Source organism: Carex rostrata, chromosome 6, assembly GCF_964058835.1.
Source record: "Carex rostrata chromosome 6, lpCarRost1.2, whole genome shotgun sequence".
NCBI classification, from domain to species: Eukaryota; Viridiplantae; Streptophyta; class Magnoliopsida; order Poales; family Cyperaceae; genus Carex; species Carex rostrata.
In genome coordinates this window covers 5,238,825-5,257,532 of record NC_135923.1, presented here as the reverse complement: position 1 = coordinate 5,257,532, position 18,708 = coordinate 5,238,825, and the positions used below count along the sequence as shown (strand labels likewise).

The window sequence follows — 18,708 nt, the reverse complement described above, 5'->3', positions numbered from 1 at the left end:
CACAGCGAAGAAAAGCCCGATTTTTTATTTATAGGAAAATAAATCAATAAATATTGAAATAGAGGTAGGATTTCGTGAAATTTCAAAATATAGGAATTATGTGATACTTGTATAATTGTATTCATGGGTTGCCACTTTTTTAAAAGTAGCTTTCTATCATGTTAAATTCTATTTCAGACAATTATATAATATCATTACTTTTTTAATAAAATAATTATTATTTTTATTGAAATATTTTTTTTAATAAAAATATGTTTTTATTTTCTTATAATATATCCCGTTGCATCGCACGGACACGATACTAGTGTATATATATATAGAGTTAGGCTGGGGTGCTATGGATAGCATAGTGGCCTCTATGCTACGGCTCAATATTCGAGTTTTTAAAATCCAAATGGTCGATCTGAACCGTTCATCTTATTCTCCATATTAATATCTGCTTGGAGACCAAATTTTACATTTTTCTGAATTTTTTACTATTTATTAAGTATTTTACAAAATTGTTGATCCAACGGTGGCTGCACAAAACAGTAAAACCGTTTGATTAGCGATTTTCAAAGTGGCTTAATAAATAGTAAAAAAATTCAGAAAATTATAAAATTTGGTCTCCAAGCAGATATTAATATGGAGAATAAGATGAACGGTTTGGATCGACCGTTTGGATTTTGAAAACTCGAATATTGAGCCGTAGCATAGAGGCCACTATGCTATCCATAACACCCCAGCCTAACTCTATATATATACTCTCTCTCTCTATATATATATACATACATCGCAACTTAGATAAAATATATTATTTTTTTGCAATATGGAATCAGAATACAACGTTTTGCCAAAAAATTAAAATTAATATAGTTTTTCTTGACATAGATGTGCTTTCATGGTCGTCTTATCCTAATCGATGGATGGGATGATTTTGGCTTGACGACATCACAAAAGGATACATACAAGTCAGAGGTGGAACTGGAAATTTGAAATTGGAAAGGAGACTTAATAAGTTATTGTAGTATAATTTTATTTTATAAAAAAAGATTAAAATATATAAATACTTACAAAATTATAAAATTAAAGTGTAAATTTTTAATTCATAGTTTTGACCATGATACAACAAGACTTTATTAGTATACAAATAATTTGTTTTCTGTATGCTATGTAGGCATGCAAATTTGTGCTATGTTGTGATTAGTCGCACGGTAATTTGAGTTACGTGTTGTGTATTATCGTGATTAAATAAATATTCTACGTGTCATGTTAGAATTCAAAATTTTCTATATATTTGCTAAAAAAGATGCAACTTAATAAACTTGTTTAAGATCTTAATTGTAACATGGGGCTAAGTTGCTGATTTTTTTGGGAATGGAATAGAATAAAAGACAGTTAAAAATAAAGAAAATTTTTCAGTGTACTCATACAAAATTTCAAAACATCTAATATCCTCATAAAAAACACCATAATATTCAATATTCTCATATAAATTTATCTTTCTTTCTTCTATCTCCATTCTTTTATGTAATTATTTATTTAGTTGACTTTGTAGTTAATTTCTATACAGAGGTTTAAAAAAAAAAACTATTTATTTAGTTATTTCAGAAATAAAATGAACAAACATACTCTCATCTCTCCTTCACTATATATGATCTCTCTCCTCTCGTCTTATCCCACTGTGTTTTATTTGTGGTGGCAGAACAAAGTTACAAAGTTCACAAGAGTAAACTAGATCCAAAACAAATACACGCAATCCAAAGTTCTGTAGTTAACAAAGAATTACTTGCATAACTTACAACCAAAGGCAGTGTTTGGTGTAGCAATAAGAGATCCAATCCCTCCATACATGCTAATCCAATATGAGGTGTCAACTGTCAAGAGCAACCGCTGGATATTATCCAAAGTTCAAAACCACTATCCGCACACCAAAACAGCGGTCGGTGCTCCAAAACCAGCTGCTGCTGCTCTCTGTCTTAGTTTCTCTGCTATAAAAGCACACTTCATTTTAAACTGAAATCAGCACTCTAATCCAAATTAAATTTGCATCTACCTATCCGAGTAACCCTTAGAATTTGATCGATCAATGGCTGACGTGGTGGAATCGGAAGGGAGGAAGATAGTGGTGGCGGTGGATGGCGGAGAGGAGAGCACCTTTGCTCTCCAGTGGTGCCTCCGCAACTTTGTCTCCAGTTCGGCGACCACTTCAAGTCCCAGAGATACTCTGGTGCTTGTCTATGCTAGACCTTACCCTCCAGTGTACTCCGCAATGGACGGAACTGGTAAGCTCTGGACCTCTGGTTGTTTTACTGCAATTTTACACTATTGTTTTCCCTTTTATAGAAAAAGGGGTTGATTATATCAATAACAAATACTTATTTGAGAACGCTGATAATATGTTTAACCCTTGTCATAATAAAAATACAATTGTGCATCGGTTCTCTTTTAATATTTTTAAAATCTACCAAGCACCAACAGGCATATTTCAAAAATCCGCTTGTCATTCATAAAGCTAATTGAAAAATCAATATTTAGATTTTTTTTTCAGTCAATGATCTTTAAATTGCATTATATTTGATACATTGGTTAGTTAAATGATAAAAAACGCATTGATAAGTTTGATTGTCAATTTCGGTTAATTTTTACTCCGGTTGTTGTGATTGTCAAAATGATTTGATTCATAATATATCTCTCATTTCCAAATATCATTTTGGTATAATTGTTTTTCCGACCATGATAATATGTTAAGTAGTGATTTGGTATATTGTGAATGTTGCAATTGATAATATGAAAAATTGAATATCTTGGATAAAATTATATTCAGACAATGGAAGAGAGCACCATTTATTTGGCACTGAAATTGATTTTGTACCTGATTTCCATGTAGCCGCTGAGACAGGTGATTCGAGCTATAGGTTCACATATGTTACTTCAAATTAGATTCAACAATCCTACCCAAAATTTGATTTTAAATTCTGTATGCATGCCAAACTTTGTAGGTGTCTTGTTCTCAGAGGAAATTACAGCTTCTCTTGACAAGTATAGCAGAGACCTTGCTGATTCTGTTATGAACAGGGCTCAGAAAATATGCAAAGACTACAACAATGTAAGGAAAAAGAAAATGTATATCATGCTATGTTATGTTCACTATGCTTAAATAATTTACATAAATACCCTTGTTAACCTTTGGTATTAATGAAGGTGAAAGTGGATGTGAAGGTGACACAAGGAGATGCCAGAGAGGTGCTTTGCGGAACAGTAGAAAAGATCAAAGCTGACGTCCTTGTAATGGGAAGCCATGGCTATGGCTTCATCAAGAGGTATTCAATGAGTGGTTCATTTATATGTCACTTCACAGTATCAACCGGTATTTGCCAATATTGGATTTTAACAGAGTTATTTTAGCTTCATCCAGCGATGCCAAAAGCGAAAAAACCTCACCCCTACCTTTCCTTTTTACGCCCATGTACTGAACCATATACAACGCTGTTTTGATTCTATAATCTGTATGCTGCATGAAGCGAAAACTGCTCTGTTGAGATCTTTACCCAAATAAATATTGATATATTGGTTCAGTGCGTTACTGAGGAAAGTAAGAAAAACTGTTAAATTTTTGCAAAGTGTTATTAATTAATTGGTACTTTCATTTATTTTCAGGGCCCTGATTGGCAGTGTAAGTGATCACTGCTCCAAAAACGCAAAGTCCTCGGTTGTAATTGTGAAGCGCCCGGCTGCTTGAACCTGAAGACCTTGTATATTTGCCTTGAATGTTGCCTTGGAGTTGTAATTGTGACATTTAATTATGTATAGCTTCTGCCAAACTCTCAAAAAAAAAATTATGTATATATTGGTTAATTTATTTCACCTAAATGTTGGAGGACATTTTCGCCTTTTAAACATTTTTTGTTATTTAATTCGAACATTATCTTAAAAATTTATAGATAATGTATATCAAACTTCCAAAGTGAGATTTTTTTTCTTTATTAAAATAATCAATATTCTTTAATATATGATCTAAAATCAGAAGAATTATGGAAAAGTAGAAAATTGTAGTTTTGTTTTTTCTTTTCCTATCTGAGAAGCTATTTTCTTTATAGAATGCATCTATTATATATAGTGTTCTAAATAGCATCGTTATACTGATTTTGGACTCTAAACGCTAAGCTATGGTAGCAAAACGCGCTATTTGAGCTACGGACGCTATAGCAGTAATAGCAGTCCGCTATAGTGCATAGCGTGTAGCGCAAATAGCACGCGCTATGCAACATGAGCTATTTTTTTTTTTTTCTCTCTTCAATTTATATGTTCTAGATTGGATTTTAACTGTGATTTTTTTTTTTTGACAATTAACGTACTAAGCTTTATATTAAACTATTAATTATTAAATGAGAGATCCATCAAATGAAATCAAATAAGAAAACTACAGCACATTATGCAACGTGAGTTTTTTTTTTTTTCAATTTATATGGACTTTAAATAAAGGCTCAGATTGAATATATTAAGATATTTCTTGAAGTAACAAAATGATGCTTACTAATGGTAGCTTGAATATTTTGAATATATTAAGATAGTTAATTATGCCATGATGTCTAGGTTATTTTGAAATTTAAATAAATAGATAAAAGATAGATTATGTCATGATGCTGAATATATTTTGAATAGAAAAAAAATCAATAGTTTATGATATTAGTATTACTATAGATATTTTGAGTCGCAATTTGGACTTTGTATTGGTTCAATATGAATATTATAATTTTTTAATTAATTCGATGTTATTTATTATTCTATGAGACTTAGATAATGTTGATATTTAGTACAAATATATGATATAATTTTTATAAAAATAAGAAAACGCTATGTAGTACAGTTCTCGTTATAGCGACACCATTTGTTATACCTTTTTTTGTAGGCTTCCCGCTATGACACGATAACCGCTATTTAGAACCTTGATTATATATATAGAGAGAGAGAGTAGAACTAGGGTGCTCTTCTAAAACTCATCAAATCGATTTCAAACGACGAATCCGAACCGTTGAAACCCGCCTACCTTACGTGTGATGCATCTACATGTGAAATTTTTAAACATTCGAATTAATTTAGTATAAAGTCAAGTGGTCAAAATTAGAAGGTTAATAAATTAATTTTAGTGCATTCATTTTTTGGACGTTTTTGACCGCTTGACTTTATACTAAATTAATTTGAATGTTTAAAAATTTCACATATAGATGCATCACACGTAAGGTAGGTGGGTTTCAACAGTTCGGATTCGTCATTTGAAATCGATTTGATGAGTTTTAGAGTTAAGCTCACCAAAACTTTAGTAAGCTTAAGAGCACCCTAGTTCTACTCATATATATATATATAGAGAGAGAGAGAGAGAGAGAGAAATGGGCTATGGTGCATTGCAATGCATGAACCCCCTTATGCATTGCACTATAATCACGGATTTAAAGTCCAAACGACCGATCCGAACCGTTAGATGTTTAATCCATATTGAAATGTGCTTGGAGACCAAATTTTATATTTTTTGGAATTTTTTTACTATTTATTAAGTATTTTTAAAAATTGGTGTTTTGCTGTGAACAGTAAAAAACAGTAAAATTTTCTGGACCATCAGATCAGCGACTTTCAAAATTGCTTAATAAATAGTAAAAAAATTCCAAAAAATGTAAAATTTGGTCCCCAAGCACATATTAATATGAAGAACAAGATGAACGGTTCGGATTGGTCGTTTGGACTTTAAATCCATGATTTAGAGTGCAATGCATAAGAGGGTCCATGCATTGCAATGCACCATAGTAATGAGATGGGCTATGGTGCATTGCTTTATCCATATTATTATTATTATTATTGTATTTGGGCACACAGTGCAAGGAGTGCTGGATTCCGACTTGATTTATATCCAATATTACACCTTGATTTTATTTTGGATTTATTTTGCATGTTGGCATAATAGAATAATAGCATCATGGCATCATTCAAAAGTATTGTAAATTCTATTAGCTATTAATATAGGTTCACACATGTGCATATTTTTAATCGTATTCATTTTATAATTAAAAGTGCTTTGACCATAGAGGATCCCTGAGGGGATAATTCTGGGTCACATACTGGGCGATTCGTCGCTCACCCACAAGTTGTTTCGTGGGTTTTAGGTACAGCATCTGGCGATCCGCAGCAGGAGTTGTCAGGAGTTGTCCCCGATGGCCACACCGTTTGATTAGCTAGAGTTAGACTTTTGATTAGGTTTACAAGTCTCGTATTTCCTGTGTTATATATACGAGCTCGATAGATCATGTATCCCCTTCTATAGATGGTGTTATTTGGATTCCGAGATGGATCAAATTATATGTTATGTATGTGTATGTTTATTTATTTGCTATGTGACTGATGCTTGATATTTATATTATTTTTGCTTCCGCTGCTGTTTGATTTATTATTTATGGTTAGCCTTGCGTGCTTAATGATTAATTAAGCACGAGGCGAGGTTGATCACATCTTAATCCAGAATTCCTGGTTTGGAGTGTGACAATCACTGTCCATTTTTTTTCCCCTCTCAACACATACAATACATAGTACCATAACCTCACTCATCATTCTAGCTAACATCGCAATCTACTATTTGTAATCTTGCCTTAATCGGAATATTGCATTATTGTCTTAAGAATTATTCTAGCAAATTCAATCAGCACCTTGGCACGTCCTAAATCAGCATTTCAGCTTGCAAGTCCTCAGTCCAGGCCTTCGGTTATCCATATCATAGTTAATGTATCAGCGAGAATAATGCAAATAAAAAGTTAGTCAATATAGCCTGACAGATGTTCCAAATTAGTTTCCGACAATTCACACAAAAACAACTAATACAAAATTCCAGGAAGTTTTGTTCCTGAAGAAATCTTTTTGACTGAATGTGCACAAAAGAAATCAAACATCTAAACCAAAAGAGGTTCTAGTTATAATCACACTGACAACATGAGAAGTCTTCTCACAGCTTGTGTTAAGATCCATTATCGACCAACACATCCTAAACTACCTATTTTGAATATTCCCGAATAAGGCAACCCTTCTAAACCCTATGACTTTATCGAGCACTACAAATAACTACAACAAATAATGTGGGAGGAGTTAACACGCCAATTTATTTCTTTAAAATATAGCCTAGAAGGATTCCTATCAAGGCCACCACCGCCACAATGGCTATAGGAAAACCAATTTGCTTCTTGCTCACTTCTCGTCTGCCTGCATTTCAAAATTTGTTAAACCATACTAACATGAAAAGCAGCAGTTTGGTTTGCTAGAGTTGTTCTGAGGACAAATATTTGACACAGATACAACTTGACTTGGTAAAAATCAGGAAAGGACCGGAGCAATTAAACAATCAGAAATTTTCATATTCATTTTCAATCTCATGTTGCTTTAATTATTCCGCAGAGAAAATGAAATAATAGGCACTGACCAACTCCTGCCGAAGACTATTGTTTTGCTGAACAATAGAATTATTTTTCTCAGTCAATCTCGAAATTAAAAAGAAAAGTCAACGCAAGTAATCATTTATTTTAGGAAATGATGAGGCATGACAAATGCTCTATTACAGGGATTCCATCTAATAATCTATAACAAACGGACCAGATCACATCAAGAGACCCTCCTTTTCATGTCCGGTCCGTCTAATCTGGAACAAACAGATCAGATCACATCAAGAGTCTCCCTTGAAGATCATCAGTTGATCTGATCCAATCAGACATAAAAATGGAGGGCCCTCTTTTTTCAGTTTATCTTAGAATCTCGTCCTTTTTCTTACCATCGTGCAGTAAAATGTTAGTTGTTAGTTCACTGGAATCCATCATGTAGTAAAATGTTTCAAGGATTGTACAATGTGAGATGTAATGTGAGATGTAAGAAAATTTTCAGTTGCAAGTTTTGTCACTCTTTACCAGGTACTCTTTTGCTGGTACTTTTCTGTTACTGAACCAGTTCAGAGTTTAAGTTCTTCTTCTTTTTTTCACTTGAAGGTGTAAGATGTGAAAACTTTGTTATCTCTTTGCTAGTATTTGTCTGGTTCTGTACCAGTTAAAATTTGTAGCTGTTTTTCTTAATATGTTGCTGTAGTGCTTAGTTATTTACTAATTGTTGTTCTCGAAGAATAAATGAATGCTAACATGGAGAAATAATTAAGAATGCTGTAACTATGCAGGAAGCAAACAAACTTTAAAAAGGTCTTCTATTCCATGTAAGTTTTGTCCTTCAAAACACCTGAATTTAACAGTATTATTGTGCATGCCCTCAAAGAGGAAGATGTCCAACACCCCCAATAGGCCAATACTACCCACGCATTTTTAAGAGAAATAAAATTGATAAATACTCTAGCCCTTTTTTACTCAAATTTGTTAGGCAAGTATGACCTTCTGCTTTTCAATTACCACATTTTTAAGAAAGAAGCAACATGAAAGAGTAAATATAATATTTTCAACTGTGAGGGCATAGGAAAAGGAAATGAACCTTCTTGGAGTACACAGGAGCTTCGCTGCAGTGATGAGAAGGTATTGACAGGCCAATCACTGCCTCCAGAAGAACCACATCCTTTTTTTGTTTGGCAAACATTATTAGGAGACACTTTTCAAAATTGTATATCTCCTCCCATACATTGTTGTTTAGGTTTCTTGTTGCTGCTTCATGCGGTTTTGTATTCCGTAGGAAAGAAACACTGAGAAGGATATTAATTGAAGGAATTATTTTTGACCAGAATTTGACATCTAAGACTCAATTTGAAGTGATAAAGTGGAAGGAGTAGAAAAGTAGCATGGCACCAGACTTCAGGCATCTAAGCAATATTTGTAGTTTTGTGAGAAATGTTGTTACCAAATGTATCAAACAGCTTGTAGTAATTCGGATAACCCAATAAGAATTGTAGATTTGGTTTCATATGGCCATAACTATTTTACAGGCCAAGTATGTAAAACGGTTCAGAAATATCATACCATTGCTGATGGGCAACTGATGGTGTCGAATTGTGAAGGTAGTCCCTCAGCAGAAATTTCTGATACGACCAAATAACGCATCTATTGTAAACCACAGTTAGTCTGTAGTTAGATATAGAATTAGTGAGAAACAGATGGTCAGCGAGAACATGGATTTTTGACTAGTGTGCTACCATTCTATTAGAACTCTCTAGTCAGCAAAAAGAATAATATTTGTCAGCATTCATACTCTCTAGGCAGAGCATGACGGTACCAGTAAAAACTCTACTGGTAACTTGTGTACCTTCTCAAAATTTGGTGTAAATCGAGAAAATATTGGAAATTAACCAAGACCAAAACGGAACAAAAATGATACCTTTGTGCTCTATCTTAGGAAAAAAAATAATCATCGATAGGATAGAAAGGGAACAACAAAGAGCAACTTAAGCTGAAGTGCAGGGTAATTCTTCTTTAGTTGTGGTACGATGATTCTCCGGCGAATCAGGTTTGGTCACAAGTGGTCAAGGCGGAGGTGGAGGTGGCAGTGGCCTACTGGGTTTGACTTCCTTAACCTGTTCCGGAGGGATTTCAAACTGCGATATTCGAAAGAGAAAAAAATAAAGAAAGTAAAAGTTGAAATGCTGTATAGTAATTGATATAGTATGAAGTATGAACAAAGGTGCTTGGTACAGCACCAAAGCAAAGCTGAGACAGTATATCAACTGATAGTTTGTTTTGCGGGGGAAAATATCAATAAAATAAACCTAACTAAATGGAGACAGCTTAAAAATGCTGTGATGAAAGAGCAGTTATCTACCTGATAGATACTGTATGTGTCATTTTTACATACAGATGTATACAGCACTATTCTGGTAACTCATACATTGGGCGGAAAACTTTTAAACAAATTATTTAATGACAGGAAAAAATAAAGAAATACAAGAAAATTACTTTTAGTATGGCAAAAAATAAACAGAGATATAAATGATCATTTTTGTGCTTTTTCTGATGATAAGATTTTCTTGTTCATTTAGCTCAAAAACAGACTCAATATGCATGTGAAAAATAGTAATAATAATTAAAAAAAAAAAACAGATTCATAGATAAATTAGCCTCGTAACAGATTCTTAGTAATAAGCAGGATGGATATTATCCTTCGTACTTTTTCTGATCTGTGCTAAAATAGATTAAAAAAAAATCTTAACTATCATCAAACTACGCACAAAAGGGGTATTTTTTTTCCCCTTAGAACCGAGCTGGTGCTCACATAATCCATTTATTTCGTTCAGTGAGCTACCGTTCGAAATAAATTGGGCCTGTGCAGCGGTACAGTGGAGAATAACTTACTGAATAAGGGAGAGGAAGACCGAGGAGGCAGAGAGGAGGACGGCGTTGAGGTCAGTTAGGTGGAAGACCGGCGAAGGAGAAGGACGAGAGAAGGACTGACTGGAGAAGAGGGCACCAGCTGGAAATTGGAATATATTGGGGGAGGCGGCTTAGATGTATTGAACGGCGCAAATGGAGGAGGAGGAGGGATTGGCGGTGACGGAGGGAAATAGCAGCTGGAAAGTGGGGGCACGCGGCGTCGACCTCGGAGCCACGCGGCGTACATCTGAGAGATTCGAGAATTCGTTAGCTACGAAAGAGTTTTTCTTTTTTTAAGTGACGATAGCGGACGTCATCTCAAATCAATCAGGTCCATCAAAATCCAATCAGACGGCAGAAAAGAGGGGTTCTACTGTTCATCGCTGATGTGAGAACTCATTGAAAATTAAGATATTATAATAAGAGAGTTAAAAATAAGAAAAAAATTTCAGTTTACTCATACAAAATTTCAAAACATTTAATATCCTCATAAAAACACCATAATATCCAATATCTTCATATAAATTTATTTTTCTTTCTTCTATCTCCATTTTTTTATTGAACTATTTATTTAATTGACTTTGTAGCTTCTACAGAGGTTTAAAAAAAAAAAAATTATTTAGTTATTTCAAAAATAAAATAAACAAATATACCTTTATCTCTCCTTCACTATATATGATTTCTCTCCTCTCATCTTATCCCAGTGTGTTTTATTTGTGGTGGCAGAACAAAGTTACAAAGAAAAAATTCGTACGTTTATGCGTGACTCACAAATGTAAACTAGTTCGAAAACAAATGCACGCATCCAAATTCCTGTAGCTAACAAAGAATTCCTTGCATAACTTACAAGTTACAACCAAAGGCAGTGTTTGGTGTAGCAATAAGAGATCCAATCCGATTTCCCTCCATACATGCTAATCCAATATGAGGTGTCAACTGTCAAGAGCAACCGCTGGATATCAAAAGTTCAAAAACCACGATCCCCACACCAAAACAGCGGTCTGCGCTCCAAAACCAGCTGCTGCTGCTCTCTGTCTTAGTTTCTCTGCTATAAAAGCACACTTCATTTTAAACTGAAATCAACACTCTAATCCAAACTAAATTTACATCTACCTATCCGAGTAACCCCTAGAATTTGATCGATCAATGGCTGACGTGGTGAAATCGGAAGGGAGGAAGATAGTGGTGGCGGTGGATGGCGGAGAGGAGAGTGCCTTTGCTCTCCAGTGGTGCCTCCGCAACTTTGTCTCCATATCGGCGACCACTTCAAGTCCCAGAGATACTCTGGTGCTTGTCTATGCTAGACCTTCCCCTCCAATGTACTCCGCAATGGACGGAACTGGTAAGCTCTGAACCTCTGGTTGTTTTACTGCAATTTATATTACTTGTTTTCCCTTTTATAGAAAAAGGGATTGATTATATCAATAATAAATACTTATTTGAGAACGGTGATAATATGTTTAACCCTTGTCATAATAAAAATACAATTGTGCATAGGTTCTCTTTAATATTTTTAAAATCTACCAAGTACCAACAAGCATAGTTAAAAAATCCGACTTGTCGTCCGTAAAGCTAATTGAAAAATCAATATTTAGCTTTTTTTTCAGTCAATGATCTTCAAATTGCATCAAATTTGATACATTGGTTACTTTAATGATAAAGTACGCATTGATAATTTTGTTTGTCAATTTTGGTGAATTTTGATGTCGATTGTTGTGATTGTCAAAATGATTTTATTGTTAATATATCTCTCATTTGCAAATTTCATTTTGATATAGATGTTTTTCTGACCATGAAATTTTGTTCTATTGTGAATGTTGCAATTGATTATATGAAAAATTGAACATCTTGATAACAATATATCCAGACAATGGAAGAGAGCACCATTTATTTGGCACTGAAATTTTGTACCTGATTTCCATGTACCCGCTGAGGCAGGTGATTCGAGCTATAGATTCACACATGTTTCTTCAAATTAGATTCAACAGCCCTTCCTAAAATTTGATTTTAAATTCTTTATGCATGTCAAACTTTGTAGGTGTCTTGTTCTCATCGGAAATTACAGCTTCTCTTGACAAGTATAGCAGAGATTTTGCCGATTCTGTTATGGACAGGGCTCAGAAAATATGCAAAGACTACAACAATGTAAGGAAAAAAAAAATGTATATCATGCTATGTTATGTTCACTATGCTTAAATAATTTACATAAATACCCTTGTTAACCTTTGGTATTAATGAAGGTGAAAGTGGATGTGAAGGTGACAGAAGGAGATGCCAGAGAGGTGCTTTGCGGAACAGTAGAAAAGATAAAAGCTGACGTCCTTGTAATGGGAAGCCATGGCTATGGCTTCATCAAGAGGTGTTCAATGAGTGGTTCATTTATATGTCACTTAAACAGTATCAACCAGTATTTGCCGGTGTTGGATTTGAACAGAGTTATTTTGGCTTCATGCAGCATATGAACCATATACAACGCTGCTTTGATTCTATAATCTGTGTGATGCATGAAGCGAAAACTGCTCTGTTGTTATCTTTACCCAAATTAATGTTGATATTGGTTCAGTGCGTAAGTGCGTTACTGAGGAAGAACTTAAACTGTCAAATTTTTGCAAAGTGTTATTAATTACTTGGTACATTCATTTATTTTCAGGGCCCTGATTGGCAGTGCAAGTGATTACTGCTCCAAAAACGCAAAGTGCCCGGTTGTAATTGTGAAGCGCCCTGCTGCTTGAAACTGAAGACCTTGTATTTTTTTTTCCCCTTGAATGTTGCCTTGGAGTTGTAATTGTGACACTTAATTATGTATATATTGTTTAATTAATTTCAAATAAGTTATGCATTTATTTCACCTAAATGTTGGAGGGCGTTTTCGTCTTTTATGCATTTTTTGGTATTGAATTCGAACACCTCATCTTATACATCATTAATATTCAAAAAAATCATATAATTTTGGAAAATAATTTTTTCTCAGCTGAAAACCTCACGAGATTTATGAAATTTTCTTTTTTGAATTACCTAGTGTGGCACCCTAAAAAAGGCTGCGGATCTCTGTGGACTCTTATTTAATTCCGAGTTAGAAAACAAAATATATAATGAGACATATTAGGAATTTGGGAAAAGAGAAAAATCTGTCGCACGAAATTAAAAAAATAAATAAAAAAGACTTCAGTTATCTTTTTAAATCAGACGGTGACGGATGCTAAATTTTTTGTTCTAGCATCATGTTGTCAGTGTCAAATAGTCAATTTTTTTTTACCATTTGAAATATTCGGACATCATTTGTTTTTCTTATGCTAGATGATGTATATCAAACTGCAAAAAGCATATTTTTTTAATATATGATTTTAAATCAGAAGATTTATGAAAAAAGTAGAAAATTGTAGTGTTTTTTTTTGCCTTTTCCTATCTGAGAAGCTATTTTCTTTATATTATGCATCTATTATATTGGAAAGAATACATACAAGTCAGAGGTGGAACTAAAAATTTGAAATTTGTCGGGCTAAACAAATTATTATAGTGTAATTTTATTTTACAAGAGAGACTAAAATGTATAAATTTAGTTTTTGATGCGCAGAATGCACTTTTACCGCAAAGTAAATCTTTTGTTATCTTGCTTGCATGAATGTGATGGAGCTTATCAATTGATTGTGGATGCAATGGACAAAGCATATGAAGAGATTTCAAAATTGAAGAATTCTACCAAACAAGTCAATGAAGTGGAAGAAAGCGGACTCGATGCTCCCCGTATACCTATTGTCGATCCACAATTCTCGAAAACAAAAAGGATGCACAAAAGTACGCCCGGAAGAGGTTTCAAGCAATAGAAGGTTGAAAGGTGGTTTCGAAGTAGGTATGGCTCTTGCCAAAATAGAAAAAAAGAAAATGTGGTATATGTCATGAACTTGGTCACTATAGTACGACTCGCAAAAATGAGTTAGATTCCTAAGATATTTAACTTTTTTGCTTCCTGTTTAGATTTTGTTTAGATTTTGAATGTACAAGAATATATTTTGTATGAATGCTAAAGTTAATCTATTTTGTTATATTATTACTGTTGTACCTGTGTTGTTATTCCGTTTTTTTATTTGAGCATGACTTCTTTTCTTCATAATCAGTGTATCAAGCTGGGTATCTAGACATCAGTTACAAACATAAATTAAAAGGGCATCTAGAGATCAAATTTAGCCAAACTGTTTCACAGGCTAATAGAGAACGTCCCCGTGAGTACATAGAAACAAGTTTCACATTTTTTAGATTTTTTTACAATTTTTGAAGAAGCTTCAAGTTCAGCTTTTAAAAATATAAAAACTGGTACACAGAAAAAAATCAAAATCAGACGTCAGTTACAAACATAAACTAAAAGGGTATCTAGAGACTGAATTTAGCCAAACTGTTTCACAAGATAATAGATGACATCCCCATGAGTACATAGAAACAAGTTTCACATTTTTTTGGTTTTTTTTTACAATTTTTGGTGAAGATTCAAAGTTCAGCTTTTAAAAATACAAAAACTGGTACACAGAAAAAACCAAAATCAGACATCAGTTACAAACATAAATTAAAAAGGCATCTAGAGATTGAATTTAGCCAAACTGTTTCACAGGATAATAGAGGACATCCCCATAAGTACATAGAAACAAGTTTCACATTTTTTGAATTTTTCTGCAATTTTTGGTGAAGATTCAAAATTCAACTTTTAAAAAGACAAAAACTGGTACACAGAAAAAAAAACCAAAATCAGATCAGTTACAATCATAAATTAAAAAGGGATTGAATTTAGCCAAAGTGTTTCACAGAATAATAGAGGACATTCCCATGAGTACATAGAAACAAGTTTCACATTTTTTGAATTTTTCTACAATTTTTTGTGAAGATTCAAGAACCTTGGTATTACAGTACTTCAAATGGTTAAAAAGTTTAGGCAATTGACTTTGTATATATACTTATGCTGGTAACAAAAAAAAGATATAAAAAGGGTAATTTTAAGATGTTACCATTGTCTGACACATACTGGTATTTTGGATATCCCTTTTATGGCTATCTCAACCCAAAAGTACTTCGCTTCATTTGTGATTCCATATGTCACAAAAAATAAGAACCCATAATTTTCTTACTGCATAATTCCTTTTGTTGTTATTTATGTTATTTTGGAATCACAAAGATTTGCATGAAGGACTAGAGAGATTCAGACCTAAATGCCCTCAAAGGGGTCTATATAGCCACAACTCATTCTGGATGTCTATCTTCCTTTTGCCCCTCGTATTTGTCAGTGTGCTTCTTGCCTTTGACAAACCGTTCTCCTACCTCCAACAAGTTGCAAATTGAAGCAATGGAAAATCTTCATGCATACATACTCTACTTGAACATGCCTTTGTGCTTCAATCATTAACAATTCAATTACTGCAGTACTGTTATACTAACAGTAGTATTGACGTCCTGAGGTTTCTTGTATGCTACTAGTATGAGAACCTAAATACATCATTAATCAATGTTGACTGTTCAATTAAAATTGGATGATACAGGTGAAAGCTTTTAAATAACAGTAGTATTGACTTGTTGATTCATTTTCTAATATGAGGGTAAATTTGTCATTGAAACTTATTTTTCAAGGGTAAAATTGTATAATTCAAATTACGTATTATTAAGGATCTTGATGGATTCGAACCATCATCCCCCTGAAGATTCAGGGACTCTATCCAAATGTTTGAGCTGAAGATCCATGACACTAATCAATTCATCTCATCCTTTAACTTTAATTGAAACAAGTTTTTGCATTTATATACTGCTATGATCTAATTTTGTCTGATTATAAGGACTCTGTTGATGAAAAAAAAAGAGAGATAAAATTAAAGACCAAATTGATTTGAATATGTAACAGTATTGCTATACTAAGAGCTTGAAAATGAGACCACAACTACTACTATGGTTCAACTGAAACGAAGTGAAGACTTGATTATCAGAAAGGGTAAAGCAAAAGAACCAAGTACTCTATTAATTGCACTTTTTATTTTCAATTTCTGCATTGATAGAGAGGGATGATCTGAGAAGAGATGGAGAAAAGAATCAGTAATACGAAAGCAACAGCAAGAGAAAACTTACCTCGGAGAAGTGTTAGACACTGGTGGAGGAGCGTCAGGGTGAGATGACTTCAGTGCGCAAATGAGGAGGTCGGCGTAGGAGGGATAGCATGGGGATCGTGGCTGGTGATTTGAGATTTGGGAGATATCGCTAGTGAACGAAGAAGAAGGCAATTAGAAAAATAAAAAATAAAAAAATAAATAACTGGACATCTCCGTTTACAAAATAAGGGGTATAATAGTCAATTTAGTTTTAAAAATAATTAAATAAAAGATAAAATAAATAAATAAATAGGGATAGAAGAAAGAAAATTAATTTTTAGTAGGTATATAGGATATTATGGTAATTTGATGGGATATTAGCTATTTCAAACATTTAGATGGGCACACCAGAAATTTTCTTTAAATTTAGAAACAACCATCTGTTCAGGGCTTGAAATGCTACAAATTAGAAGGCACATGCTCCTTATAAGCAAGATTATCTTCATAACCATTCACAGAACTAAAAATAAATTGTTTATAAGGATAATACACTTTACATGATTGCCATAGAACAATATATAACAATATATATTCAACAATCAGGAAGACAAGTAGCAGAGTGCATTAATCCCTATCAACATAATACAATAAATGTTTAAACAAAGGAAATGCAAACCAGATTTATGGAAAATTAGCTTCTCGGGATATAGAAATAAATTGAAACCTAGGTATTTACCCATTGCAAGAGGTTTATGCTATTGAATCGATCAAATTCTAACCTTGAGTTCCTTTTTAAGACCTAATCTGCACATTGGGATATCTGAGAAACAGAGTAAAACACAACATGGGCTTACTTTTCTCTATCTTGTTTCTTTTGACAAGCACAATTATAAAGAAAATCTTAAAATTTAATATTATAAGTATAGTTTATATAATAAATATATTACAACATATAATATAGTTATTAATTATCAATATTATCAATATTATCAGTATTATCAGTATTGCCAGTTTGTCAAAATAATATTTCAACAAATAATTTCACTTTAAAAAATATGCTTAATTAAATATAATTATTTGTTAATTTATTTTTACAGAACAGAACAAAAAAAAACGACCCAGTACAACTAGAAAAACACATCATATTCATCTTTAACCCAAAAAAAGGTTGAGCATTGAGCATGTTCATTTGAAACAAGTGATATTAACCGAACATTGATGAACATTGAGCATGTTCATTGGAGATATTAACCGAACTTCGATGAATGAGCAGGCATAATAAATACATAACATATTCATATACCCTTCTTACAAAATGCGGCCATTTTTATTAATATCCCTAAAAAAATGAAAATTTTAAAAATAACCCTGTGTACCATTTTTTTTTTATTTCTGCCCTGACTGCCAGACCCTGGGGTGCCCCATAAGGTTAGTGCGGCGCCAGCCCCCCGGACGCCCCACGGTTCTTCTATTTTTTTTTTTTTTAGAGATCTTAGTATTTTGATTTAAATAATTTTGTGAAGAAAAAATTTTCTTGTTTAGAGTGTATGCCAAAAAATAAGACAATAGTTGTATTTTTATGAAATAATGTCGTAACTCTTTATAACTATGATTTTTTTTTTTTTTTTTTTTTTTGTGAACTTTGATTTTATTTGTCAGTTGGATATCACAAGTCTAAATATAATACTAATTAAGGACTTCGCTTTTATTCAAAAAAAATTAAATTTTAACAACTTGTTGATCTCTTTTTTTCAATTTTTATAATATATGTATAATATATACACATATACACATACACATATATACACATACACACATATACACACACACACACATACACATATATACACATACATACACATACACACACATACACATATACACACATACACATATACCCATATACATATATACACATAGAAAATCGGATCCGTCTCGTCCTCCCCTTTCCGAAAAGTGCTCATACGCGTAAATCCGACTTTCCTAGCCAAAGTTATGGCTGTTTAAAGTTTTTTCGAAAATTAAACTTTGAAAATTCATAACTAACTGTAGAAAAATCCAAATAAGTTGAAATTTATATCAATTCTGTGTATTTTTGAATGCTCTACATGCTGGTGCAATCACTTTTGCATTTTAGTCCCTGTATCAATCCCCACTACTTCATTAGAGGAATATTGATGATGAGACTATTGGAGGACTGAAAAGAGAGATCATCATATCAAGTTACGCATGAAAATATTAATATCTTTCTTTGCAAGTATTAATCTCTTATTTCTCAAGTATTTATACCTATGAAAGTTGACGCATAAACTAATGCAGTGACTGAAAAAGAAGGCCATAAAATT

The 18,708-nt window shown here is 33.0% G+C and overlaps 2 protein-coding genes and 1 long non-coding RNA gene across 6 annotated transcripts; 2 read left to right on the top strand and 1 right to left on the bottom strand.

The window, feature by feature from the left end:
- The first annotated feature begins 1,938 nt into the window (after positions 1 to 1,938).
- On the top strand, positions 1,939 to 3,864 carry LOC144555562 (universal stress protein PHOS32-like). 2 transcript variants are annotated; one of them, XM_078303945.1, is made up of 5 exons: positions 1,939 to 2,264; positions 2,807 to 2,881; positions 2,982 to 3,088; positions 3,184 to 3,302; positions 3,640 to 3,864. In XM_078303945.1, the coding sequence occupies exons 1-5, from the start codon at positions 2,069 to 2,071 to the stop codon at positions 3,719 to 3,721; spliced, it is 579 nt and encodes a 192-aa protein (XP_078160071.1). In that variant the 5' UTR covers positions 1,939 to 2,068; the 3' UTR covers positions 3,722 to 3,864. The 2 variants fall into 2 exon arrangements, with proteins under 2 accessions (XP_078160071.1, XP_078160072.1); XM_078303946.1 differs by lacking the exon at positions 2,807 to 2,881 and having other exon boundaries at positions 1,949 to 2,264.
- A 2,937-nt stretch (positions 3,865 to 6,801) lies between these two features.
- LOC144555565 (uncharacterized) lies at positions 6,802 to 10,555 on the bottom strand. 3 transcript variants are annotated; one of them, XR_013512060.1, is made up of 5 exons: positions 10,287 to 10,555; positions 9,316 to 9,532; positions 8,961 to 9,062; positions 8,482 to 8,686; positions 6,802 to 7,221 (listed from the first exon to the last, which is right to left on the bottom strand). It is a non-coding gene; the product is annotated as an uncharacterized LOC144555565 (long non-coding RNA). The 3 variants fall into 3 exon arrangements; XR_013512059.1 differs by having other exon boundaries at positions 8,961 to 9,041; XR_013512061.1 differs by having other exon boundaries at positions 8,961 to 9,041; positions 9,316 to 9,511.
- Positions 10,556 to 11,272: 717 nt separating this feature from the next.
- On the top strand, positions 11,273 to 13,158 carry LOC144555564 (universal stress protein PHOS32-like). Its single transcript, XM_078303950.1, has 4 exons — positions 11,273 to 11,646; positions 12,343 to 12,449; positions 12,545 to 12,663; positions 12,955 to 13,158. Exons 1-4 carry the CDS (start codon positions 11,451 to 11,453, stop codon positions 13,034 to 13,036), a joined length of 504 nt encoding a protein of 167 aa, XP_078160076.1. The 5' UTR covers positions 11,273 to 11,450; the 3' UTR covers positions 13,037 to 13,158.
- The last annotated feature ends 5,550 nt before the right edge of the window (positions 13,159 to 18,708 follow it).